The sequence below is a fragment of the Lagenorhynchus albirostris genome, chromosome 6, assembly GCF_949774975.1.
Source record: "Lagenorhynchus albirostris chromosome 6, mLagAlb1.1, whole genome shotgun sequence".
NCBI lineage: Eukaryota > Metazoa > Chordata > Mammalia > Artiodactyla > Delphinidae > Lagenorhynchus > Lagenorhynchus albirostris.
Window position 1 is genome coordinate 8,059,867 of NC_083100.1, and position 27,977 is coordinate 8,087,843.

The following is a 27,977-nucleotide window of genomic DNA, read 5'->3' on the forward strand; positions in this document are numbered from 1 at the left end:
ACACCAAATGAAAATTTTGTCCTACGGGACTTCCCGGGGAGGGCCCTTCCCATTGACGCTCTCCGTCCCCCTGCGAAGCCGCTGAATGTTTCTATTGGTTGATCAAGATGCCAATCGCCGAGGCGGGCTTTCCATTGGCTTCAGAGCGGGCGCTCCGAGGCTAGAGGGAAGGAGAAGGGATCAGGAGCGGGAGCTGAGGGAAAAGAGGTCGGTCCGGGTCTGGACGCTGTCGCTGCTCGCCCGAGGTCTGCAGGCCGGGCTGCGGCTCAGTCCTCGGCTCCTGGGCACAGTCTACGGAGGCTCCGCCGGGCCAGCGTGGGAGAGCCGCAGGTGGCGGCCGCCGCATCATGTCAACCAAGGACGAGCGGGCCAGGGAGATCCTGAGGGGCTTCAAACTGTATCCTCCCGGGAGCGGGGCTGGGCCGGGAGGACTTGGGAGGCGGCCGTTCACTGAGGAGACCGGCCGGGGGCGGGCCGCGCCAGGTGGGCACCCGAGGAGAGGGCGGCGGGAAGGGAAAAAAGGAACGCCGTCCCAGGCCGCCGGCGGGACCGGGCGCGGGAGGCGGGGAAAGGGGCGTCCGGAGGGAGGGAGGGGAGGTTGATGGGGGCCCCGTGGGTAGAGGCGGAGGAGCCGCGGAATTGGGCTGAGAGAGGGGCCGGGCGTCGGAGACAGGTGTCGGGAGGCGCGCTTGGGTCCGAGAAGAGAGGCCGGGAAGGGGCTGCGGCCCGCAGGGGAGGGCCGAGGGGGCGCGGTGGGCTGGCCTCGAAGCCTAGCTGCCTCTTTGGCGGGAAGCCCACCAGGGCAGCAGGGAAAAGTGACTTGGAGCGAGTGACCTTGTGGGACAAATGCAGGCGCTGGTGTTGAACTCTCTCGGGTTCTCCCCTCCTACCCCCCCCCCAACCCCGGTCTTGTTTCCACAACTTCTCTTGCTCACTTGTGGCTCTTTCCAGGGTTGGAGCGGAGGAAGGTGGGGAGTGAGAAGTCCGAGGTGGACCTCATCTTAACTCTGTCTTGGCCCTTGGAGGCACTGGACGGTCGCTGCTTCTCCCTCAGCTCCTCAGTTTTCTTTCCAGCGGAATGAGAACCCTAAATTTGCGCGTGCGAAGCCTTGAGGAGTTATGGTTTTGCACTGGGACTCCTGGCAAAGGTGTCTGCTCCCTCGATTTTGTGTGGTTAACGCGTAGACATGGTGGAGCTGTCCAGCAATTATTTGATGACGTTGGGGACACGGTAGCATTTAGCAGCATATCGAAGTCATTGCCTCAGGCCTGTGGTGGTGCCGCGGGTGCAACCTTCTCCCCTTCCGTAGTGAAGCTTTGTGTTTTAATGGAATGTTAATCTGTGACCATATAATGCAGATGAAAAAACCCAATCTCGTTCATTCCAGTCTTATATTTTCCTGCTGACCTTAATCTCTTCTTACATCCTATGGCTACAATATGGAACACGCTTAAATTCGTCTCTCAGTGACGATGTAGGGTTCCTCTCCTGGAGGTTTCGTCAAGCACCGTTCTCTGAGCTGCCAGTGTGTTTCCACAGTGTCCATTTCACCCCTGCAAATTTTAATTGCTTTGTCATAATCAGAAACCAAGTTGGTAGTAAGTTTTAGAACACAACAGCAAAAAAGTTACAGGAAGTTTTGGATGTACAAATGAAACTTTTCAAATGGAAGCTGACCTGCTGTGCTTTTTTTTTTAAGGGAAGGCCCTTAAAAAAGGCCTTTACATACTGCCATTCATGATGAACTTTCAGTACTTTTATGCAGTGATGGTTAGTAACAGCCTCTTTTATAGCTCCATGTACCTTCCCGTGTTTCTCTTCATAATAGTGCCTATAAGTAGATAGGCATGGCTGAAGTATTAGAAAAGCTATGACATGGATTTTATTTTTCCCTTAAGTAATTTATATTATTACTTAATGTTTATGCTGTAAACAGTAAACTGGAGACTATGGAGAATTGAGAGATTTCACAAGCCATGTTTTTGTCTGGAGTTAACATTGTTGCTGAAAGTAAGAGTCTTTTTAATGGCTTTTGAACACCCCAAAAAGGGAAAGTTTGAGCTTCTCACCTTCAGTCTTGTCTCTTGAACCTTGTTCAAGAGAAACTTTGGCTCTTGAGAAAGAGGCTAAGGGACAAATATGGAAAAGAATAGAAAGCAGAATCTGTGTCATTTAGTGCATCAAGAAACAGGTTTTCAGGGAAAATTTGACCTGGGCTGATTAAATCACAAGGGAAGCAGCCACCAAAAAACAGTTAGCATGGGAGCAAAGGAATGCTCATCCTCTGGTGGCCTTTATTGGCATCTGAGAATTAAGAGAGAAAAGGAAAGGAGTTCTAGGATTTGTTACTACCTTCAGGAGAAAATAAAATTAACATTTTAGTAAGAAACTACGTGACTATTGTCCACCTTTTATTGCATAAATTGTTTTTCTGAACTTTCACAGCATCTGTTTCTGAAGAGTTTTTACTACAAAAAGAAATGGCCATTTTATTCTTCTACCAACAATGTTGATAATCCTCATTTGCCACATTGACTATGTTGGGCTTTTTTATTTTTGTCAGTTTGAACAACAGCTGACATCTTGTTTTAATTTGTATTTCCCTGATGCCTAGATCCCTGGAGAGGTCATATAGGACAGTGGTTCGGTGCTATACTGGCCTATAGAGCTATACTCTCAGCATTGGAATTCTAGCCCTGCACTCCTGGTTGTGTGTCCCTGAGCAGCTTCTTTAACTGCTGCCACAATTTCCTCCACTGTAAAAAGGGATAAAAATAATACCTTATCTCCTAGGGTTGTTGGGAGGATTAAATGAGTTGATATTGAAAGCACGTAGCCAAGCTCCTGATGCCTAGTAAGCATTATGTATTAGCTATTATGGTTGTTGTTATTGTTAGTAGAGAAGTCACGGAATCTTCTGTTTGGCCATTTCTTTTTCTTCGTGAATTGCTTGTTGATATTGAATTGTTTATTTTTCTTACTGCTTTATAGGTGTTCTTTCTTGTAGTATCAATCCTTTGCCTGTATTGTACGTTGCACATCTTTTCTCTCAATGTATTGCTTGTCTGTTTTTTGTTGAATAGAAATTTAAATTATCACTTCAAATTCATCAATATTATTCATGTGGCTTCTGAATTTTGTGTCTCATTTAAGAAGACCTTCCTTATCTTCAGGTTAATTAAATAGCCTATGTTTTTTTCTCTTTGTAATGTTTAGCTCTTTAATCCATCTGAAATGTATTTACACAGATGGTATGTGGTAGAAATCTAACTTCCTTTGCTATTTGGATAGCCAGTTGCCCACTACTGTTTCCTAAGTAGTTAGGCCATCCTTTCCCCTCTGTTTTGAAAGCTATCTTTGGTGTCAAATACTCAATCTTCATAAGACATGGGTTTATTTTTGGAATATTTCTGTTTCATCGGTCTGTTTATCTCTTCCCATTCCTTTCCTGTACGCATTAGTTCAATTATTATAGTTTTATAGTATGATTTAGTACAGTTTACAATAGGATTGATATGTCATGAACAGAGTTATGTGTTTGAAGTCATATTATAAGTTCCTTGTAAATATTCATGCCCTTTTTATACAAATAGAAGCTTGCCCATATGCCCATAATAGATACTCAGTAAGTATGAATAACATACTTCATAAATCAGGGATAGTCTTTGTGTCTGAGAGAATTCAACATAAACTTTTGTATTTGTAATAAGTCTTTTCAAAAATAAAATATTTAAAAAAATTTTTTTTTTTTTTTGGCCACACGGGCTTGTGGGATCTCAGTTCCCTGACCAGGGATCAAACCTGTGCCCCCTGCAGTGGAAGCTCGGAGCCCTAACCACTGGACCGCCAGGGAATTCCCAAGATTTCTTTTCCACATCATCTCCACCCCACTGCTTTTAGCTCATACACATTAAGAGTCTTACATTTCTTTCTTGTTTGTTAAAAACATAACATTTTGTAGTTATAAACTAAAGTTGTGAATGAAATATTACTTGAGGAACAAATATGATTCTCCTGCAAAGTTTTGAATTTGAGTATTTTAAGTAGCTGATAGGGAGATTTTGTTTGTAAATCCTGTGTTCCCCATTTCATTCATTCAACAGCGGTCTTTCGGGAGACTTCTGAACAGGCACTGTGCGCTTAAAGGACATAAAAATGAATGAGTCACAAACCCTTCTTTCCATCTTTGTGTCTGTTTAGAAGGGATATCTTCAAAAGCAATGCATTTTTTAAAATAGTATTGAATTTTTCTTTTACAAACTACAGCTACCTAGAAATGACCTTTGTTAATATTTCAGTATAGCCTTCTGATGTACCTAATGTTTAATGTGTTTCCTTTTATTAAAATGGAATCATAAGTATTATTTTGAAACTTTTAAACTTAATAAATTTACCACATTCATAATTTTCAAAGATAGTTGCTTTCAGTTGCTTTCAGTGACATAGATTTGTCACTGAAAGTCTTCTTATACTAGTTTTCTAGTATAGGCTGTAATGCCCTGTTCAGCCTGTTCAAATTACTTTTTCCTCAACATAAATCCATAATTTTATTAAATTAATACCAAGAAACTGATACATTGCCATAAGAAAGGATTATGCTTTTATGATTTCATTATTTTTGATCTATCTGGAATTTGCTTGGGTATAAGGTATGAAGCAGATTTAATTTCTTTAAAGATTAGCTAATTGTCTCCATTTCTTTCTTTACTTATACTCCAGATATTAATATAATATCCAGAATATAATTGACTGCCTGCAAATCAATAAGATAAATAACTCAAAATGGGCAAAGGATATGAACAAATAGTTCACAGAAGAAAGGTGCAAATGACCAATGAATAAATTCAGAGATGTTCAACCCTATTAAAACAACAGACTATCCCTTTTTTCCCAATTAACTGACAAAAATTTAAAAGACTGATAATATTCAGTGTTGGCAACTATTGTGGAAAAGGGATGCTTCATTTGCTCTGTGTGTGTGTGTGTGTGTTTGTGTGTGTGTGTGTGTGTGTGTGTGTGTGTGAGAGAGAGAGAGAGAGAGAGAGAGAGAGAGACCTTTATGGAAAGTAATTGATATCTATCAAAAGTTTACGTGTAAGTGCAGTAAAGCAGAGAGCTGTCATCAGTAGACTCTAGGTTCAGACTTTATTACCCCCACCACTGTGACCCGAGGCGGAGCACTCAAACTCTGAACCTCACTATCCATTTCATTTCTTTAGAGGGTTGATATGAGGATTAAATGAGACTGCGTATAAAATGCTTAGTACCGTGCCTCGCATACAGTAATAAATGTTAACTGCTGTATTTTTTTATTAATACTTAATATTATTAACGATAATAATAGCGTTAATATTTCTGTAAAACCACTTATTTTTCTGAGGTATAACCGATGACTTCATGCTATTATTCTCTTTCTAACTGAGCAACTGTAATATCTGTTTTGCCTCTGAAGAAATTAATCAATTGAGAAGCATTGTTGTGTACCTAGTGTTTAGCTTGTTTTCTAGCAACTAATCACATTCCAATTTATGGCAGGTGAGCAAAAAAAGAACCAGTTTGGCTCAGAAGGTTTCTGAAAGCACCTTTCACTTGTGTTCTTGCATTTCCTCTCCATAGTTTGCTCCTGGATCTCCCACATTCTCTTTCTCACAGCACCTTGATCTTTAACTTTACCTCCAGTCAAAAATAGTTGGCTTTACATCTTCTATTCACTTAGATTTCCTTGTTAAGAGTAGTAGACTGTTGAACTTTTCTTGAATGTCAGTATTGCCTAAGAGGTGCCTTGGCCAAGTGTTAAAAATGAGTCTGGGGTTTATAATTCCTAAAATATAGTTTTTATCTTATCAACCCAAATTTTGGGAAAGCAACCAAAACATACCACCCATACAGCCAATAAATACACAGATTGTGTTGATCACAGATTGTCTAGTAATAGACTTCATGTAGATTGTGATCAGTAGTTTGTTCTCCAGAATCCTCCTGCATGGGCTCCGAGAAGTTGTTATCGTTATCCTGAATGGATTAAATGACTATAACGTCCTATTGATTTTGTTATTTAGGATTTTTAAACAGGAATTGCTGCTTTTGCATTTGGGGGAGGAATTTGGAATATAATTAGATACTTATAGTCTTCTTCAGACTTTCTAAATTTCTTTCCAGGATTGTGTTTCTAGTGAAATATTAACCTCTGGAAAAATGAAACAGGATATGTTAAGACTCTCATGGAAAGTTCTGGTTGTATCATCACTATATTTGATAAAGGACTGTCAATAGGGCTGAGGTTTGCCAGCTGTAGATTCTTATTAGGCTTGACCTCACTTTTGCCTCACAGGCTTCACTTGTCAGCACTCTGCATCCACAAATCCCCATGTTAGAGGAGGCCTTGACTTCTTAAAGTATGGACCTGTCCCTATTCCTGAGCTTTAGCATCATAGGAAGATATTGTAAAGGCAAGGCCATCTTTCTAGTAATCTGACTGTTCCAACCATTGCTTGAATGCTTAAAACTCAAATTATCAAGATTTTAGGAGCAACATTCTTCTTTTGCTTTTGATCTGCTGATAATTTTGAAACTGAGAGGAAAAGCAAATATATTTTCTTATAGTCCAATATCCATAAAGATCTCAGTGGATTGGACTAAATAAGCACGCTGTTTATAGAGGAATTTGCTTAGGCTGCTGTGGGGGGGGGGGTACAGCAAAGTGGAACTGGTCCAGAGGAGAGGCACTTGAAACATGTCAGTACAATAACTGGAGAACTGAGGAGGATTAACCTGAAGATGAGTTGGGCAAAGGATATGAGTGTTCTAAAGTTTAAAAAACTGTTCTAGGGGCTTCCCTGGTGGCACAGCGGTCAAGAATCCGCTTGCCAATACAGGGGACACGGGTTAGAGCCCTGGTCCAGGAAGATCCCACATGTCACGGAGCAGCTAAGCCTGTGCACCACAACTACTGAAGCCTGTGCTCTGCAACAAGAGAAGACACCGCAATGAGAAGCCTGCTCACCGCAACAAAGAGTAGCCCCCACTCGCCTCAACTAGAGAAAGCCCGCGCGCAGCAGTGAAGACCCAATGCAGCCAAAAAAAAAAAAAAATCTTTCTAAAGAAGAAAAAGTAAATGTGTTCTGTGTGGCTCTCAGAGGATACAAGGTTAGAAGTTACAGGGGACAGAGTTTAGCCCAGTTTTAATAATTAGAGTTACCTGAAGAAAAAAATTGTTTCAGAAAATATTTTAAGCACCAGATGGATGCCTGTCCATCAGGAGTATTGCAGAAGGAAATTATGTATGCATCAGATAAGGCATTAGAGTAGATAAACTCCAGAAGGACTCAAATCCTTTCAACACTGCAGTTCTTTGATTTGGTGACAACCTTTCTTAGTTAACAAGGACTCTTTTCAGCAATATTTCTATTAAGGTATGTACTACACCTAAAATAGGCAAAACATTTTTTTGTGTGATTTGATATAATTAAAACATGATATTGTTTCCTTTTTGTTTTTCAGACAACTCTTTTTAGATTAATACTACTCAGTATTAATGATGTATTTTGTTTAGTGCATTGCGGATCCACTGATTTCAAAGTTAGGGAGAGCAATTTTTGCCTCTGAATTTGGATAAAGTCTAGAGAACTAAACATAAATAGCTCTAATATAAATAACACTTTAAATATAGCCACAAGAAGAAAGGGGATAGCCTAATAATATTTGACATTCTTGTAGTCTTTTTCAGTTTTTCAAAGCACTTCCACATATTATTACATTATTACAACTCTGCACATTATTATCCGTACTTTATAAATGGGGGAAATAAGGATTGACAAGGTTGTCACTCAGATAAAGTCAGAACCTTAATTTAAACCTTGGTTTGTCTTTCTACAAACTACTGTTTTCTATAGTATACTGTGATTCCTCTCTGGAGAATTTATTTTTGTTACCGTATTATCGATTTTGAGTTTAAAATTTTTCCTCAGTGTTTAAGTCACAGATTTATTTTTCACTTGAAAATTATTCTCTTCCATAGTGATCACATCCCCTGTATTCTTCTTTGTTTTTCCTCACCTCTCAGATACAGAGGGCAGGATTTAACTTGGGATAAGGAAGAATTTTCTAACAATTAGCGTTAGCTGAAAAAAAGACATTTTCCAGAAACTGTTGAAGCAGCATGTATTTTTCTGCTAGGGCTGCCACAACAAAATACCAAAATACAACAGACATTTATTTCTCAACAGTTCTGGAGGCTAGGAAGTCCAAAATCAAGGTACTGACTGATTTGATTCCTGGCTTACAGATGTCCACCTTCTCCCTGTGTCCTCACATGGTAGAGAGTGGATGGGCAAATTGTAGGAGTCATAACTATTATACCATGTGTGGCACCGCTACCTGTCTGACTGTTCTACTTGGAAAGGGTGGTTCATAGATCACTGCAAGGAAAAGAAAAAAAAATTTTAAGGGACTAAATGTGAGAATCAAGCCTGATCACTTACTTTCATGGAATAAGAAGTAAGAGATTTAAAAGCCTTTGCTTTTGAGCCACCTTCTGTGAGAAGGATAAAGGCAGAGGCCTTACTGCTGCCACTTATCTGGTGGTTCATTCAGACATGTGTTAACAGGGTCTATAAGTGCCAGGTAATTTGCTAAACCCAAGAGATACGAAATGATAAGCCAGTTTCTATATCCAAAGAACTTTTATGAGGGAGGGAGGGAGAGACAGAGACAGAGATGATAACAATCAAAATATAGTGTGTTAAGTGCCTAGTAGTATGAAGTACTGTGGAACCTCAGAAGTAATGTGGGACCTGCTGCTGAAGGTGTTCTGGAAGACTTCAGAATTGTCATTTGAATCGCATCTTGGATAATGAGTAGCTGTTGAGCAGTTTAATTTTAAAGAAACTGGGGAGGATTTCCCTGGTGGCGCAGTGGTTAAGAATCCCCTGCCAACGCAGGGGACACGGGTTCAATCCCTGGTCCAGGAAGATCCCCCATGCTGCGGAGCAACTAAGCCCATGCACCACAACTACTGAGCCTGTGCTCTAGAGCCCGCGAGCCACAACTACTGAGCCCATGTGCCACAACTACTGAAGCCTGCATGCCTAGAGCCCACGCTCCGCAACAAGAGAAGCTACCGCAATGAGAAGCCCGTGCACCGCAACGAAGAGTAGCCCCGCTCACCACAACTAGAGAAAGCCGGCGCGCAGCAACGAAGACCCAACACAGCCAAACATAAATACGTACATACATACATACATACATAAGTAAAAAAAGATACTGGGGAGTAAGAGAGAAAGGAAGGTGATGGCATGAAAAATGAGGGAAGAGAGGATTTCAGAGGGGAGTTGGAGTCAAGAATGAGGAAGAATGAGGATCAAAAACAAGTCCTTGAAATTGCTGGAAATTTCATTCACTCATTGAATATTTGAGACTACTGAAAGTCCCATAATACCTTGTAGGTCACTGGTGATCTTTTTGAGAATAGCAGATTTTGAGAATAGTAGCTATTTGGGGAAACAAATTAACTATCATTTGCCAAGATTAAAAAATGGATACTAGATGAGGAAATAAATTCAGCAAGAATAGATTACTCTTCCAAGAAATCTGGTGACTTGAGAAAGCAGATATTAGGGGAGTAGGTAGAGAGATTTTACTAAAGGATGGAAGTCACTTATTTAAGCTTATCCAGCTTTGTGCAAGTTGCTTAACACCTGTAAAACAAAGATGCTTGCTCTGTCTGCCTTACAGAGGTGTTATGAAATTTGAGTGGAATAATATATGCCAACTAACTTTAAAAACTATAGCTCTATAGCTGTATTATGCTTACTATAACATTGTTAAAATTATTTCGTTATCTTTGTTTTGAAGTTCAGGGTTGCTTTCTATTTTGCAAATTTGTAGGTTTCAGGTTTCGGGGTGTTGATAAAGCCAGAGTCTTAGTGATCCTTTTTTTTACTCCAGATTAGACATCTGAAGCCTTTTTCACAATTCTGGGAAGTAATGATGGCTGTTGGAGTGATAGCAAAATAAGCCCCCTAGGGCTTCCCTGGTGGCACAGTGGTTGAGAATCCGCCTGTTGATGCGGGGGACGTGCCCCGGTCCGGGAGGATCCCACATGCCGCAGAGTGGCTGGGCCCGTGAGCCATGGCCGCTGGGCCTGCACGTCCGGAGCCTGTGCTCCACAACGGGAGAGGCCACAACAGTGAGAGGCCCGCGTACCGCAAAAAAAAAAAAAAAAAAAAAAGCCCCCTACATGACACGTATGTCCCATTTGAAAGCCAAAATCATCTTTGGCTTTGCTTTTTTTTTAAAGATGGTTGTAATTTGAGGAAGTTGATTTCTCAGTACTGTAGCATTTTTAAAGCTAGGTAAAATTCAGGATCTCCGAATGTGGATTTCGATAGGATTTAAGGTAATATCCCCATTCCTCTGAATAATGTATAGGAAACAGTTGCTGATCCTTTTGGGAATGCACCTCAGGAAAGTGCCTTCTGTTATCTCTCCTTCGATCAGGTGGTTCTGGGAAGCAAATAAAAATGCAAAGGGAGTCTCTATGAATCTCTTTGGTTATGTCTATTCTAGTTTGTTTCTGAGCAGTTTCAGGCACATAACTGCACATATATCAGTAGAATAATAGACCTACTAGAAAAAGAAAGGTTTGTTTCACTGTTTGACTGTGCTAGTGAGAGGACTGTGTTATGTTTCAAATAGCGATCTTTTTCTCATTACTAACTTTCTTGCCTCCACTGGTTCCCAGACCAGTTTGAATTTTGATTGTATGCTTTCCAAGCATAGTACCTCTGCCAGGGCCAGAGTATCATTTCACAGGCATATCACCACTGATTACAGTGCTGCATATTATGTTTCAAGGATACTGAAACCAGGTTTCTCAGGGATCCGTTTATATTTTCTCACCTTGTCCCCATAAATAGGAAAAGTACCACAGGGAAAAATCACTGGGAACTTATTGGTCAAAGAAAGATGTTTAACTGCCCATCAATTAGAACTGGTTCTTAAAATATACTAAAAAATAGGATGCTCTGTATAACCAATGCTAGTGCAGGAGGAGCCTAAGAGGAGGGCTTTGATATTTAAGAATTAATGAAAGTGGGAGTAGGAGAAGGAAGTGAGTTCAGAGAGTGAACAAAGAAGAGAGAGTTTGAGAGGGGAGAGATCATAAAGGCAGAGTGTTAAAGGACAGAGAACAAGAACAAAAAGAAAAACAACCAAAAACAACCAAAAAAGGTAAGCAGAGCCAAGGAAGGCATTCCCGTGATGAAAATGTTCGGGATACCACTAAACAGAAACTCCCTTTGTTTACTGCTGGTCATTGCAGCTGCTTCCACCCCAGAGGAATGAGAGGGGGAAGTTTTTCTTCATGCCTGTGACCTTGGTATTGGAGCTTTGCCTCCTGTTACTCAGGTCTGCCATAGTAGACATTAGCATATGTCATTTGTGCTTAGTCAGCCATTCTGCCTGAAAATTCTAGCCACCTTGAAACTCCTCAGACTACAGGTAATGAGCCACATGCCCATGTATAATTTACAGGTACTCTGCCAAGTCGTGAATACAACTTCAGAATGGGCTTTTAAACTCGAATGTGTTTTTACCTGCAATTTAGCTTCCTGACTTAACTGTTCTCCTTAAGGAGAATGGGGATTTTTTGGTTTGTTGGTTTTCGCTGAGCTCCATCTCTAGTCTGGCCTTTCCATAGCCTGCTGAACCCTGAATGAGCAGCTCTCCTTGTTTGGCTTCTAGACACTCTTCAGTGAGCCTTGATTTCTGGTTGCTCATCCTGAATGAGAATTCTGATCAACCCCTCTGACTCGCTTTCTGATGCTCAGTGTGGTTCAACACATATTTGAGAGGCAATTACATGCTGAGCACTGAGAAGAGAAGGATAAATAATATAGTGCCAATGGAATTTGACTTGCAGACTAATATGCATGGTACGTTCTGATAAGTACTGTGACGCAAGTATAAACAAGTGTACAGGTGCACTGAGGAGGAACCAAAACTTTGCCTCAGGGTATACCAGGGAACATAATCAGAGAGGTTGACAATAGCACTGGGTCCTTAAGGAGAGTACTGGAGGGTGGGATGCCCATTCTGGTGGGAGCGGAGCAGCGGTCTGCTAAATACTCAAGCAAAAGAAGATATTGTCTTTGGGAAGTAGAGCAATTAGGGATGGCTGGAGGATAGGCTGTGCCTAGGAGCTAGGGTGGGAGGTGACTGGAGAATGCAAAGGATGGCAGAGACTAGACTTGGTGTCTTCCTCCCTCCAGTAAGCCTTGAGTTACCCTCTTAACTTCTTCACTCCAGACTTATAGCAGTTCATTATACCTGCTACCCTCCTGGTTGCCTGTTGATTTCCTGTTCTTTATTAAATTGTCCTTTCTACTTGACCTACCTTCCTATCTCACCCTTCTCCATTGTTCTTTTAACCTATTATTAACTTACAACCTTTTTTAAAAATCAGTATTCCCAAACCTATTTACAAAGCCTGAACTTATATGTTCCTCAGAAATGTGTGTGTCTGAGGATGGAAGGATTTTTTTTTTTTTTGGACAGTCATATAGGATTAACCGTGCCCATGTCAAGCAAGAGCAGAGGTCTTTCTGTCCTCTAGAACAGAAGTTTAATGCTTCTTAAACTATTACTGGTAGCAAACCAGGTTTTTACTTCTAATCCTTTACAGACTGATATTTTTATAAAATAACTAAAATGAATTATTAGAAAAATGACATAGAAAATAAAAGTCAAAAATTTTATTATTAGAATCAACATTCAAATTACTCTGCTAAATTGCTATTAAAATTTTTAAATACTTGTCACATATATGCACTACCAAATGTAAAATAGATAGCTAGTGGGAAGCAGCCTCATAGCACAGGGAGATCAGCTCAGTGCCTTGTGACCACCTAGAGGGGTGGGAGGGAAACGCAAGAAGGAGGGGTTATGGGGATATATGTATACGTATAGCTGACTCACTTTGTTATACAGCAGAAACTAACACACCATTGTAAAGCAATTATACTCCAGTAAAGATGTTAAAAAAATAAAATTTAATTTAAAATAAATAAATTAATACTTGTTGCAAACTGGTAACCAATGCCTTCACAAACCAGCACCAGTCTGTGGACCATATTTTGAGTAACACATCTGTAGAATCCCCAGTACAACGTGTGCCTGATACACAGTAGAATTCAGTGCATGTTTGGGGAATAAGTATGTGGATGAGATGGTTAGCGTGATTATAGTATAGGAGGGGAAAAATGATAGTGGCAGCTCTCTTTGGAGAGTTGAAGGGAAATGATTTAGTGAGAAAGTAAAGAGTACTGTAGTAATGTTACCCTCCATGTAAAATAAACTTTTTGTCATCACTCTCAGAGCATTGTTCCTTTGGCTCTCTAGTGAGGCAAATATGTACTAGTAAATCACCTTTGTGAATTTATGAGAAATATTAGTTTTGATCTTGCCAAAAAATATAAAAGTTACTCTGAATGTTTGCAGAAAAAATGTCAACCTGCTTATCTGAACTAGGTTTTAGGAGCAATTCTACAGTTGGCAAGGATTGATTTCAAATACTAACTCCTGCTCTTTAAATGAAAGTATTTCTCTGTGTTATAATGTGGACCATACTGCCAGATGCTTTCCCTGCCTGAGATTTTCTCATTTCCTTTTGCATGTTCTCAGAAGATTAGCTGAATAGGATAAGAAGTCTTTATATCAAAAACTTTGTAATAAACAAGACTTCTATGTCCATTAAGGTAATTTCAGATTGCTTATAACACTGCAAATTTTCAGTACTTAAAAGCAAATTGTAAGGTCTTGAATCCCTTTCAAATAAGGAATTCATGGCATCATTCAGGGAATAGAAAAGCAAGAGGTGTACTTTTTAGTATTTGAACACATAGCTGCATTTCAAGGAGATCATTAATTTTAAATATTTAATTAATTGAATGCAACTTATAACAGGGAAGTTTTATTATCATAAACAGAGTTTTGTTTCCATTGTGGATCAGTAAAGTCAGCCCTCCATATTTGTGGGTTCCACATCCTGGGGTTCAACTGCATATCAAAAATATTCAGGAAAAAAAATTCCAGAAAGTTCCAAAAAGCAAAACTTGAATTTGCCATGCCAGTAACTATTTACATAGCGTTTACATTGTATTAGGTATTATAAATATTCTAGAGATGATTTAAAGTATGCAGGAGGATGTGCATAGGTTGTATGCAAATACTATGCCATTTTATAAATAAGGGTCTTGAGCATCCACAGATTATAGTATGACAGGGGTCCTAGAACCAACCCCCCGCAGATACTGAGGGACAACTGTACAGCATCAGTAACTCAATACATAGTCCTTATTCTCTACGAACCATATCCCAAGAGAACATTGTTAGGAGGGGCAAAAGGACAATTTCTGTGGAATATTTGGGGATCTTCCTGCCTTTCTCATCCTCTCATCAGTTTCCTCAGCTCTTCTAGCACTGGAGGCCTGTCCTCACAAAGATACCCAGCACCTTGCAGCTGCCTGAAGCCACTTCTTTCCAAGAGTATGTAGTGTGGACAGGCCTCTGCCTGAATGCGAGCTATGTTTACCAGCTGTGAGTTCCTGAGAAAGGTGTTTAACTTCTGAGAGCAGTAGTGTTTCATGTGAGTGTCATTATTAAGTGAGATAAGATTGAAAAATAGAAAAGAGAGGGGCTCTTAGGACAGTGCTTAGCATGTACATTGAATGTGGGTACTCAAATATTAGTTCTTTTACCCTGCCTCCTCTTTCTTTGAAAGACGAGCTTTAAGCGATTAATGTAGCCAGATGTCAGATAAGGCTGGAAATATTATTAACCTTTTCCCTGGCCTTGTGTCTGCAGTTATCAAGTTGAACAAGACTGCTAGGAAGCTAGCTCTGAGAAAGGCAAGAGTTAGGACTTTCTTTATCTGTCTGCACTGGTAATGAATCATAGATTAAGAATTATTTGACCTTTACAGCATTGTTAGGCTACTATAATCAGTGGGGTTTCCCTTAGCCTTTGGAGATTTTATAGAAACTCAGAAGAGAGACAAGAACCTCAATCTGGAACTGATTTCTCCCAATCCTGACTGGACTGGATTGTCCAGCAATACCCCTTATCATTTGAATGTAGAAGAGACCAACCCCTCAACTAGTACTAGATCTGTTATCTGGACATTCTTGTGCCTTTATTGATTTTATATAGTTAGAGTGGTTCAGTAATTTCTGGAAAGCTTGCCTAAGCTAAAAAAAAATTGTGTCTCTAGGCACAGAGCCTATCCTCTGTAAATATGTCATCTATCCATCAAGGATATGTAAAGGATCAAGAATCAGGGACCCCCAAAAGTAAATGAGTTCTGACCTGTGGAATACACTAACAGCATTATCTGAGCTGGCGTTCCACACCAGAAGGCATCCTGTATTCTGCAGTGTTTGAAGTGCCTTTCTAGCCTCATGTCCTGGAAGAACTGCTTGTCCTGTACCACAAGCTTAGGGATCATGACTTACTCTTCTTCTGTCCCCCAGTCTTGAGTGTAGTTTCTCCCTGGTACAGACTGGGCATGCAGGAGGCCTGTTTATGTCATATAAATGTTAAGAGAATGGTTGTTGAAATCAGGTACTCAAAAACCAACTTTATGACTTATTGGCTTTGTGACCTTTAAGCATGGTACTTGCCATCCCTAAACCACAGATACCTCATCCATACAAGGGCTATAATAATAATACCTATTTCATAGGGTTGTGAGGATTAATTTAGATGTGGATAAAGCACTTAGCCAGTATCTGGCACTCAAGACATGTTAACTATCACCATTATACAGTAAATAAGTGCTGAATATAAGGATCAGTGGGACTGTTATGGTTGTGCATGATTCTGCCAAAGATTCTTACATCCAAGAGATGTGTAACATGAATCATCTGGCATCAGAATTCTTGCATTTCTTGGTAAAGTCTTCCCCTTTAGTTTCTTCTGTTTATTTAAACAGAGGTTTTCTCAGATATGGCCCATTTGATAATGTCTGATAAAGTGTACCAGCTGATTCATATAATGCCCCAGATAATTTTATATGAAAGTTTTCCTATTTTATTGGTTTTAGAAATTATTTTGAAGGAATAACAGTCTGATGGTGACTTATGAATACTTTTATATTAAATACTTTCTTTGTCATTCTAAAAAATATGCTAAACATTTCTAATTTCCATGGGAAAGCCCTCAGGAAAAAAAAAAAATCCCTCCGCCTCCTTTTTGTTACATCTCTAGTGAAGTTTAGAAATTTGAAGAAGAGTATTGCCAAGAAGCTGCAAAGAGACCCCGTGTTTGAGCTTCCCACGTTCTTTCTGCACACAAAGAGAAGCATTTGGGCAAATAGTCCACTGTTTGTTGTTGGTTCCTAAAGCACTGCCAGGGGAGACTTATGCTCCTGGGGTCTCTTATGTCCCAGGAGGGAGATGATGGAGGATGATTATTAATCTACACCAACTTCAGTTTATTAGCTGTACTGGTTCCCAAACATGGTTTTTTTTTTTTTTTTTGCGGTACGCGGGCCTCTCACTGTTGGGGCCCCTCCCGTTGCAGAGCACAGGCTCCGGACGCGCAGGTTCAGCGGCCATGGCTCACGGGCCCAGCTGCTCCGTGGCATTTGGGATCTTCCCGGACCGGGGCACGAACCCGTGTCCCCTGCATCGGCAGGTGGACTCAACCACTGCGCCACCAGGGAGGCCCCCAAACATGTTTTTGACAGTGAAATATTCTGCAGGTTCTCTTGTGGTGTTTCTCTATCCATTTCCAGCACGGCAGCCAAAGATTTTATTTTTTCCATAACAATTCTTTACACATTTGATTTTTTTTTCTCATACTGCCCACCTCTCTTGTCTTCTAAGCTTGCTTGCCCTTCTTTGTGCACACAAACTATGTAAGCTCCAACGACTGTTTTCCCCTGAAAAATGTAGTTATTCCAAACTTTCTTTCAGTCCCCTAAAATCTTATTTCCTAGAAACATCTTTTTCTCCTCATATCAATTATTTGTTCATCCGCTGTAGATTACCCCTCCCTGTCTGGTGGCATAGAATATGGGCTTCAGTGGCTATAATTTTTTCTTTCCATTCTTTAAAAGAGTTTTCTTTCCCAGAACCCTACAGCTACTCAGAGTATGGTCCCTGAGCCAGTGCAGAATCTCAGGTCCTATCCTGAACCAGAATCTATATTTTGACAAGATCCGCACATGATTTGTATGCACATGAAAGTTTAAGAAAGCACTGCTGTAAATCATGTTTTGCTCAGAAGGGGGAAAGCTGGCAAGTAGTGGTTCTCAACCCTGGCTGTTCAGTGGAATCACCTGGGGAACTTTGAAAAATACTGATGCCTAGGTACCATCTTCAAAGATGCTAGTTTAATTGGTCTGGGGGGTGGTCCAGAAATTGGGAATTTTAAACGTTCCCCAGGCAATTCTAATATGCAGCCAAGGTTAAGAACCACTCTAGTGCATGAATCTTAAAATTTGCCCTAGTTTCCTAGAATAGCATTATATGTAAATCAGTGCAAAACTAATGACTAAGTAAAAGATTATGTTTTTTACATTTACATTTATTGGGAGGATATATATATACACATAGAAAAATTGGAAATATAAACACTAAAATATTAAATGGTAATCTCTGGTTTATAGGATTACAGCTATTGTTTTTTTGTCCTCTATTTTCCAGGCTTTCTATAATAACCATGAATTCTTTTGGTAAAAAATCCTCATATGTGTATATATACTTTTTAACAAATGTGATCACATTATATGTATTTTGTAAACCTCCTCATTTTAAAAAAATGTTTATCCTTTTTCACACATCAGTATATTACAAATATTTTCTCATACCATTAAATATCATTTACATAGGCTTTTATATTGTTTAAAGTGAATCTTGACCCAGGATGACTGGATTTTTACTTAAAAGGTATGTTTATATACTGACTAGAGTCTTTTGAGAGACTGACTGTTTAACTCTTGGAAACCTTTAGTGCTTGGAAGCTTTCCTTGTCCACAGAAGGGAAGATGTTTAAATGGAGATGTCAGAACTGCGGTGAGGTCAGATCAGACCTTCCCAGAGGCTTTTGCAACTGTCATCAATTGAGTACCAGCATTTTTCTGAGCACTTAAACCTAACACATAGAACTTGACTTTACCATCCCAGAAGATGCTGTACCCTAGGGAATCCTTAATGATGTTTTTCTTGCAACCTATGTGTCCTATTGGAGGGCATTATATTTCTGAACTTCCTCTTCAAATCGGTTTTGGTTTAGTTGGAATTGTGCTTCAAGACAACTAATATCTATTACAGTTTGAGTTTCCTCTGCATTAATGTGTACATTTTGATATGAAGAGCTGGAATATCCTTTGAGCAACATCTTGAAAACATCAGTGGTGTATAGTTGGCCAGGCTATGTTGTAATTAAAGAAAGTCAAGTACCTCTTTTTTCCTGAACTTGGGAATAAATACCAGTCCTCCAGCTTCAAAAAAAAATGATCTGCCTTTTCCTCTTGGCTGTTCTATTCCTGACCCAGTCCAGTTGCATTGTATGGGAAAGGAATAATTTTGCTAGTGGTCTCTTTACAATCAGAAGAAAGGAGATACATTCTACAGTTGGGGAACCTTTTAAAAGATGCACAGTAGCTGACTCTGCAGGGGAAGAGTTCTGCTTGTCATCTTTTTTACTTCATTTAACCTTTTCTCTACCAGAATCTATATATAAAAGGTTCAGAAATATACAGTTTTTAATTTCAGAGAAATAGGCTTAATGTTTTATTCACAGATTTGTAGTTCTGACTAACACAGCTTTTAAACTTAGCAGTTCTTCTGAGGAGAAAGATTCCACAACACTTCACAACCTAAAGACTTCAGGAGCTGTACCTACTGACTAAGGTCATGAGGGGATGTGTGTTCCTTTGAGTAGTGTTTGATCTGAGTTTGTGCCTAACCTGAGACAGTAGTGCTATCGACCTTGGCTATCTTGCCTGGTTATGCAAATCAGGAAGAGAGGCGACACCTGGGTATGGCACAGTATTGAAAGATGATCCAAGTTAGTGAGTGGATATTCAGCTTTGGAGGCATGTTTTAGACACTGATACTTATCTTATCTCACAAGACCTGATCACAAGCAAGCCAAAGACGATACTTTGTACAAGCCTCCATTATAGATAGTACTTCTCACATTGCATTGTAATTATTCTTTTACCTGGTGGTTTTCCCTACCTGGAGGAGAATTCCAGAGAGCATGTACAGAGTCATGTCTTATTAATCATAGTATATCCTAGCCCTGAGCCTAACACTCATAAGTGTTCAGTAAATGTTAGGCAAATGAAATGTCCAGTCAGCCATGTTATAATCCAAAACCCTTTGGTCATTCAAATGTGAATTAACTTTTTTTTTTTTTTTACCAATTGTAAGTTGATCATTACTTCACACCAGTAACTGTTTAACAACTGTATAGTAGATGACTATTCTGGACATTCTGGAGGGAAAATAAAGAGGAAATAATTAGGAAAACTTCTATCTAAAATTACATCAAAATTTGGGGATTCGATTTTTAGACCACATTTATTTATGTTCAGAATGGCATTGTGTTTTGGAGGATGTGCATATACTGCACTACGTGTCATTATAGTACCTTAACTCTTAAATAAGATATGAAAACACAAATTAAGAAAAGAATATTTCCCTGGCCACTGATATTAGTATATAAGGTAAATTAAATAGATGAGACACATGTTTGATGTTTGGATGCCTAGCAAAATTATTGCACAGAAGCATTATTTTGACTTCTTAGCTATTAGTCAGAAACACTGTAGTAGTCAGCTTAGAATTTGTTCATCCTGAGTAATTGTTTTTTTTGGTCGTGCCATGAGGCTTATAGGATCTTGGTTCCCCAACGAGGGTTGAACCTGGGGCCAAGGCAGTGAAAGCACTGAGTCCTAACCACTGGACCGCCAGGGAACTCCCCGAGTAATTGTTTTTTTATTTTTTAAAAATGAAATATATGATTGAGATTAGTGTAGAATAAATATATGTTATACTACATATTAAACTATGTTTCAATATGTACCAAATTGCTATTTTAAATTAGTTCCTAACACTATATGTAAGAGAAAATTCAACAAGAAAAAAGTGTATTTACTAAAGGAATATTACTAAAGGAATATTCTATACAAAAGAGCAATTCCTTTTATTTTATTTTATTTTATTTTGCGGTACGCTGGCCTTTCACTGTTGTGGCCTCTCCCGTTGCAGAGCACAGGCTCCGGACGCGCAGGCTCAGCGGCCATGGCTCACGGGCCCAGCCGCTCCACAGCATGTGGAATCTTCCCGGACCGGGGCACGAACCCGTGTCCCCTGCATCAGCAGGTGGACTCTCAACCACTGCACCACCAGGGAATCCCAGAGCAATTTCTTTATAAACTTAGAAGGTGGCTTAGTAGAGCAAGACCTGGGTTCTAATCTGTCTATACTTCTCACTAGCTGTGAGGCTTTAAGTGCCTGTTAATGTCTCTGAGGCTGTTTCTTCATCTTTAAAATGGGTGTGATACCTGCTTCAAGAGGGTCAGCTGAGATAATAGGTATAAAAGTGATTATGAACTTTAAGGTACTACACAAATGAATGATGGATTTCATTGATGGCCTTAGTAGATTTGATAGCCTAATTCTGTATTTTTTTATTATTAAAGTAATGGTTCAGAAAACATTAGGGTGGAAGGTGGATTTGGCATGAGAAATTACTACTAAGCTTTTCCTATATCTAAAGAGTTCATATGCAAACCATCCCTTTTTTGTCATTTATAAAATAAAACTTCAAAAAAAAGGTAGAACAGGTTGTGTTAGACTCTCCCGCTCGTGTTTTTTAAATTTTTTCTAAATTTATTGAGATAGAATTGATATATGTTTTGGTTTTTTTATTGAAGTATAGTTGATTTACAAAGTTGTGTTAGTTTCAGGTGTACAGCAAAGTTATATATATATATATATTCTTTTTCAGATTCTTTTCTATTATAGGTTATTACAAGATGTTGAATATAGTTCCCTGTGCTATACAATGGGTCCTTGTTGTTTATCTCTTTTATATTTAGTAGTGTGTATATGTTAATCCCAAACTCCCAATTTATCCCTCCCGCCATGTGTTTTTTTGTTTTTCAGAATAGATCCAGACCAGGGATATTTTAACTTTCTGCTGGATCCTTTCTAGTCCTACAGATTCCTTTTCCACATACTTACCAAGTGTCTCTCTGATTCTTTTCTGGATTTTTGCTTTTTGAAACATTTTATGATCCTTTCATTAATTTTGAAGGCTTTTTCTGATATCTCTATAGTTCTTTTTAAAGTACGTATTTAATAGCTTTATTAAGATACAATTCACGCATTTAAAATGTACAATTCAGTGGTTTTTAGTGTATTCACAGTGTTGTGCAGCCATCAACACAATCACTTTTGGAACGTTTCATCACCCTGAAAGAAACCCCTGTACCCATTAGCAGGCATCCCCCGTTTCCTCTACTCTCCCACCCCAGCTCTAGGAAACCATTAGTCTACCTTCTGTCTCTATAGATTTGACTATTCTGGATATTTCATGTAAATGGGACCAAAGAATATTTAGTCTTTTGTGACTAGCTTCTTTCACTTAAGATATTGTTTTCAAGGCTCATCCATGTTGTAGCATGTATCAGCACTTAATTCCATTTTAATTCCAAATAGTAGTCCATTGTGTGGATATACCACATTTTGTTTATCCATTCATCAGTTGATGAACATTTGGGTTGTCTTCACTTTTTTTGGTTATTATGAGTAATGCTGCTATGAACATTCATGTACAAGTTGTTGTGTGAACATATGTTTTCATATCTCTTAGGCATATACCTAGGAGTGGAATAGCTGGGCCGTATGGTAACTCTGTTTAACCTTCTGAGAAACTGCCAGACTCTTCCAAAGTGGCTGCACCATTTTACATTTCCAACAGCGGTATATGAGGGTTCCAATTTCTCTACATCATCATCCACGCTATGTCTTCCTGAGAATACTTATCCTGGAGGGTATAAAGTAGTATCTCGTTGTGGTTTTTTTTTTTTTTTTCCGTTGTGGTTTTAATATGCATTTCCCTGATGACTAATGATGTTGAACATCTTTTCATGTGTTTTTGGCTATTTGTGTATTTTCTTTTTTTTTTTTTGAATTTCTTTTTTTAATAAATTTTTTTTTTTGTTACTCATTTATTTTTGGCTGCGTTGGATCTTCATTGCTGCGCGCGGGCTTTCTCTGGTTGCGGCGCACGGGGGCTACTCTTCATTGCGGTGTGCGGGCTTCTCATTGCGGTGGCTTCTCTTGTTGTGGAGCACAGGCTCTAGGCGTGCAGGCTTCAGTAGTTGTGGCTCGCAGGCTCTAGAGCACAGGCTCAGTAGCTGTGGCACACGGGCTTAGTTGCTCCATGGCATGTGGAATCTTCCCGGACCAGGGATTGAACCCGTGTCCCCTGCATTGTCAGGCGGATTCTCAACCACTGCACCACCAGGGAAGCCCCTTTTTTTTTGAATTTTATTTTATTTATTTTTTTATACAGCAGGTTCATGTTAGTTATCTATTTTATACATATTAGTGTATATATGTCAATCGCAACCTCCCAATTCATCCCACCACCCCCACCCCGCCACTTTCCCCCCGTGGTGTCCATACGTTTGTTCTCTACATCTGCGGCTCTATTTCTGCCCTGCAAACCAGTTCATCTGCACCATTTTTCTAGGTTCCACATATATGTGTTAATATACGATATTTGTTTTTCTCCTTCTGACTTACTTTACTCTGTACAACAGTCTCTAGATCCATCCACGTCTCTACAAATGACCCAATTTCGTTCCCTTTTATGGCTGAGTAATATTCCATTGTACATATGTACCACATCTTTATCCTGTCTGTCGATAGGCATTTAGGTTGCTTCTATGACCTGGCTATTGTAAATAGTGCTGCAGTGAACATTTGGGGTGCATGTGTCTTTTTGAATTATGGTTTTCTCTGGGTATATGCCCAGTAGTGGGATTGCTGGGTCATATGGTAGTTCTATTTTTAGTTTTTTTAAGGAACCTCCATACTGTTCTCCATAGTGGCTGTATCAATTTACATTCCCACCAACAGTGCAAGAGGGTTCCCTTTTCTCCATATTTGTATATTTTCTTTGGAGAAATGTCTGTTCTGATTCTTGTCCATTTTTTAATTGGGTTATTTGTCTTATTATTGAGTTGTAAGAGTTCTTTATAAATTCTGGATACAATTCCCTTACCAGATTTATGATTTGCAAATATTTTCTCCCATTCTTTGGGTTGTTTTTCCGTTTTCTTTTTTTTTTTAATACTTATTAATTATTTATTTGTTTTTATTTTTGGCTGCGATGGATCTTGGTTGCGGCACACGGGATCTTTGTTGAGGCATGCAGGATCTTTCCTTGCGGCATGTGGGCTCTTCGTTGGGGCCCGTGGGCTCCTCTCTTTTTGTGGCGCATGGGTTCCAGAGCGCATGGGCTCTGTAGTTTGCAGCATGCAGGCTCTCTAGTTGAGACTCACGAGCTCAGTAGTTGTGGCACATGGGCTTAGTTGCCCTGCAGCACGTGGGATCTTAGTTCCCTGACAAGGGATCAAACCCACATCCCCTGCATTGGAAGGTGGATTCTTTACCACTGGACCACCAGGGAAGTCCCTTGTTTTTGCATTTTCTTAATGGTTTCCTTTGAAGCATAAGAGTTTTTAACTTTGATGAAGTTCAGTTTATTTCTTTTTTGTCACTTGTGTTTTTCTAGTCTGTCATATCTAAGAAGGCTTTAACTAGCCCAAGGTCACAAAGAGTTACTCCTGTATTTTTTCTAAGAGTTTTATAATTTTAACTCTTACATTTGGACCTATGATCCACTTTGAGTTAATTTTTATGTATGGTGTGAGAGTTGGGGGTCCAACTTTATTTTTTTTTTTGCATGTAGATAGCCCATTATCCCAGCACCATCTGTTGAAAAGACTATTCTTTCTCCCATTGAATTGTCTTGGCACCCTTGTTGAAAATCATTTGACCATAAATGTGAGGTTTATTTATGGACTCTCAGTTCTAGTCCATTGATATATATGTCTATCCTTATGCCAGTACCACACCATCTTGATTACTGTAGCTTTGTAGCAAGTTTTGAAATCAGGAGGTGTGATTTGTCCAACTTTGTTTTCTTTCTCAAGATTGTTTGGCTACTCTGAGTCCCTTGATGTCCATATGAATTTTAGAATCAGTCTTTCGATTTCTGCAAAAAAAGCCAGCTGGGATTTTGATAGTGATCAAGTTGAATTTGGGAAATATTGCCATCTTAACGATATTTGAACAGTCCTCATAATTCTTTTGACCTACAGGAGAGAATAACAAAAAGCATTGTAGAGAAAAAAATTCTTTGCCCTCCTTCCACAAGCAAAGAGCCTCTGAGCAGAATTTGACAAGTGGATGAATGAAGGGCGAAACCTCAGAACCCCTGTTGGTCGTCCATCAATCCCAGTCTCCCAACTCAGGGAGTTAACATACACTGAGCCTTAGCTCAGTGTATGTTAACTCTCCGAGACATGAGAAGTCTGCTTTTTGTTGTTGTTGTTTTGTTGTATGGCTGTTGGTTTCTTTTCTGGTTGTTTTAGAGGAGGTCTTTAACCTTTATCAGCCAAAACAGTTTTATCTTTAGTTAGGGAGATAAAATTTGCAGGTTTCACTCAGAGGAAATGCTTTTTCACAGTCTGGAAACTATAGGCTCCTAAAGAGGCCTGATGTGTAATGATTCCACTGGAAATCAGTTTGTAAACATAATTATAGTATCAGTTAATATAATGGTTCATTTTTGTCTTTCTTCAATTCTTACCAAAAAAGAAAAAAGAAATTCTAATTGCATGTACTGGCACTGTCATCAGAGTGAAGAATAAATTAATAGTGAGGTCTGTCCTTCCCTTGCCCTTTAGGGTTTTGTCTTTCTGACTCTTATGACTCACACTCTTTTAAACGTTACCTTTGGGAAAAGTTGGCCTCTTCTGTACTCAGAAGGCTTGGCTCTTTCTATTAAGAGCCTCCCTTTTTTTCTCCTCAGAAAGGGTGCTTTTTGCTGATGGAAACCTGGTTTTTGTTCTTGATGCCTTATGGCATGATTTCTGACTCTGGAAATGATCTTCCTCTCTTCTTGTAACAAAACATGGGGCTGCTAGTATATGCTTTCTTTCTGAAAGTCAAAGGGTCATGGTGGTCCCTGGAGGAAAGCCCAGGCTCTGGCTGTTTGGAGAGTGATGCTGAAGCCGGATCTAGTGACAGTGCTCAGTTCTCCCTGGGAGAAATCTCCAGGTGAGGGAAGACCAGACCTGACTCATTAGGACTGCCCAACCATCGTTCATGAAAATCCTAGGCAATTTTCAATCTTAAAAATAGACCAATCAAAGAATCACCTGCATCTTCCTTCTACTCTTTACTAGCTGTTTAATATTAGGTAAGGGTTTTTTGGTTTTTGTGTTTTTTTTGCGGTACGCGGGCCTCTCACTGTTGCGGCCTCTCCCGTTGCAGAGCACAGGCTCCGGACACGCAGGCTCAGCGGCCATGGCTCACAGGCCTAGCCGCTCCGCGGCATGTGGGATCTTCCCGGACCGGGGCACAAACCCGTGTCCCCTGCATTGGCAGGCAGATTCTTAACCACTGCGCCACCAGGGAAGCCCTAGGTAAGGTTTTTAATATCTCCAAACTTAGTTTTCCCATCCAGAAAGTGAAGTGATAGAGCGGTACCTAACTCATGTGGTTTTGTATTTGTAAAGCACCTAACACAGGGCTTGGCACATTGAGTGTTAAGAAGTATAAAAAGTTTAAATATAAGAGAGAAAACAGCAGTGCTCACAAGCTATTACCAGCTAGTAAGAAAAACTTTACACTCAGAGAAAAGAGGGTGTTTGGACAATAATAATGAATACTAATCTAGTGAGTTTCCAGGCACTATTACTAATCTACTCTGTTCCAGGCACTGTATTAGTTTTATGTACATCAGTTCTTACTGAATCTTCACAAAAGTCGTAAAAGTATTTATTACATTTTGGAGTTGAGGCAAACTAAGCCTTAAGAAACTAAGCCCAAGGTCACAAAACCATTAAATGACAGAGCCATGATTATAACCAGGGCTGTGAGTTTCCACGCCTGTGCTTTAACCACATTGTATACTGATGAGGGAATGAAACTGAACGTGAAAGGTTGCTAGACTATGGAGAAGTAAAAAGGAAAGGGTGTTTGAGTGTGAAATCAGCTTAGGAAAAGCACAAAAAAGGTTTTGGGGGTGGTGTCACATATAGGGACAGGTCTGTGATTGAACCACTTTGGCTGGAGCAGATGTTTTTGAAGTGAACCGGAGACACCTCAGGGTGGCAGATGAGTGTGTGTGTCTATACTTGATCCAGTGACAGTAGAAAGCACTAAAAGGTTTTTGAGCAGGGAGGAGACATGATCCAAGTTATACTTTAGAAACAACAGTCTGGCAGTACTATGCAGATTGGATAGGGGGGAAAAATATGAAACTGCATTTTAATGGAAGAAAATAGCAGGACTTGGTGACTGACTGGAAAGGAAGGTCAAAAAGGTCAATGCCCAAAGAAACAAAGCCCTTGGGCAATTTTGGCACCAAAATAATTTTGTAAAGTCAGAAACCTTGAGAATAGGCTATAAATGACTCAGTGACTCCATAAACTTCCTGTACCCTCCCAAAATGCAGGCTCCTCCTGGCACCAGTCCTTTCTGGTAGTCTCATCCCCTTGCCTTACGCTCCACCCAGTCCTCCCCAACACCACCCTGTCAGAAAACCCTTTTCCATCCTAAAAACAGTCTCTTCCATCTAGGAGCTCTTCCTGGAGCCCCCCCACCCACCCACGTCCTGCCTGCTTGCCTCTCTGAAACCTGATCCTCCCCCAGGGAGGCACCTCCCTTGGAAACCCTGGGGAGACAGCTCTTTCTCCCTCACCTTCTCTGAGGGCCAGGCTCAGGGGGCCCGTTTGACAGGTGAAAACTTGCATATCCCCCATGTTTTGCCTAGTGTTCTTTTGAGCCATTTTGTCTTTTTCTTACATAAGTGCTCCTTGTATAGTAAAGACCTTGTCTCTTTGCTTGTCATATTATAATTTTCTAGTTTTTCATTTGACTTAACTTTGTTTATGATGATTTTGAGGTAGCAGGTGTTCTATGGTTTTACTTTCTGAGATACTTTTTAAATTAACTTAACTCAAGTAATAAACAAATATATTCATCTTGTAAAAACTTAAAACAGTTTGAATAAACTAGTCTGCTTTAATCTCTGTCCCCAACCCTAGTACTCTCCCTCTCTGGCTGAAACCACTCGGGTCTTGAACTATTTTTTTTCAAATTGTACACTCTTCACTCCTTTTATGATTTTTTTTCTTTTGCATGTCTGTTTAGAGGGCTTTTTCATCCTTAGGTCACATAAATATTCACCTATATTTTCTTTATATCTAATTCTTGAGGCCAGTTGTAGTGTGTTATAGTAAAGAATGTGAGATAATTAGTCATTTTTCTTCAATGATTTGGAATATAGCGTATAGTATAGAAGTTTTAATACACGCTGGGGTCACGGCTGTGTTTTCTAGTATATTGGTCTGCCTATTTTTATGCTAGTTCCATAACTAATTATTGTAGCTTGAAGTATTCGTTAGTGTACTTCCCACTGCTACCACCACCTACATGTTCTACATGCTTTTTCATCCTTGAGGTTTTTGAGGGGCCTCCGTGTTGCATCCTCCTTTGCCATACCGTTACCAACTCTTTTCCCCTCCTCTCGAAAATAAAATTCTTTTTTTCTCTTAAATTTTTTTATAAGATACCATTACTTTTCTAGTTACCTGGGTCCAAAACCACCACCAGCTGTTTAACTCAGCAGCTGGTTAACTGGTTAACTCTTCTGCATC

The 27,977-nt window shown here is 39.8% G+C and overlaps 1 protein-coding gene across 1 annotated transcript in view; it reads left to right on the top strand.

Annotated features, from left to right (window-relative positions):
* The first annotated feature begins 158 nt into the window (after nt 1-158).
* Nucleotides 159-27,977, top strand: part of PDE6D (phosphodiesterase 6D) — a 52,822-nt gene continuing 25,003 nt past the window's right edge. The window contains exon 1 of the mRNA XM_060151237.1: nt 159-397. Within this exon, the coding sequence (XP_060007220.1) occupies nt 348-397 (50 nt within the window). The 5' untranslated portion in view covers nt 159-347. The remainder of the gene's footprint in view (nt 398-27,977) is intronic.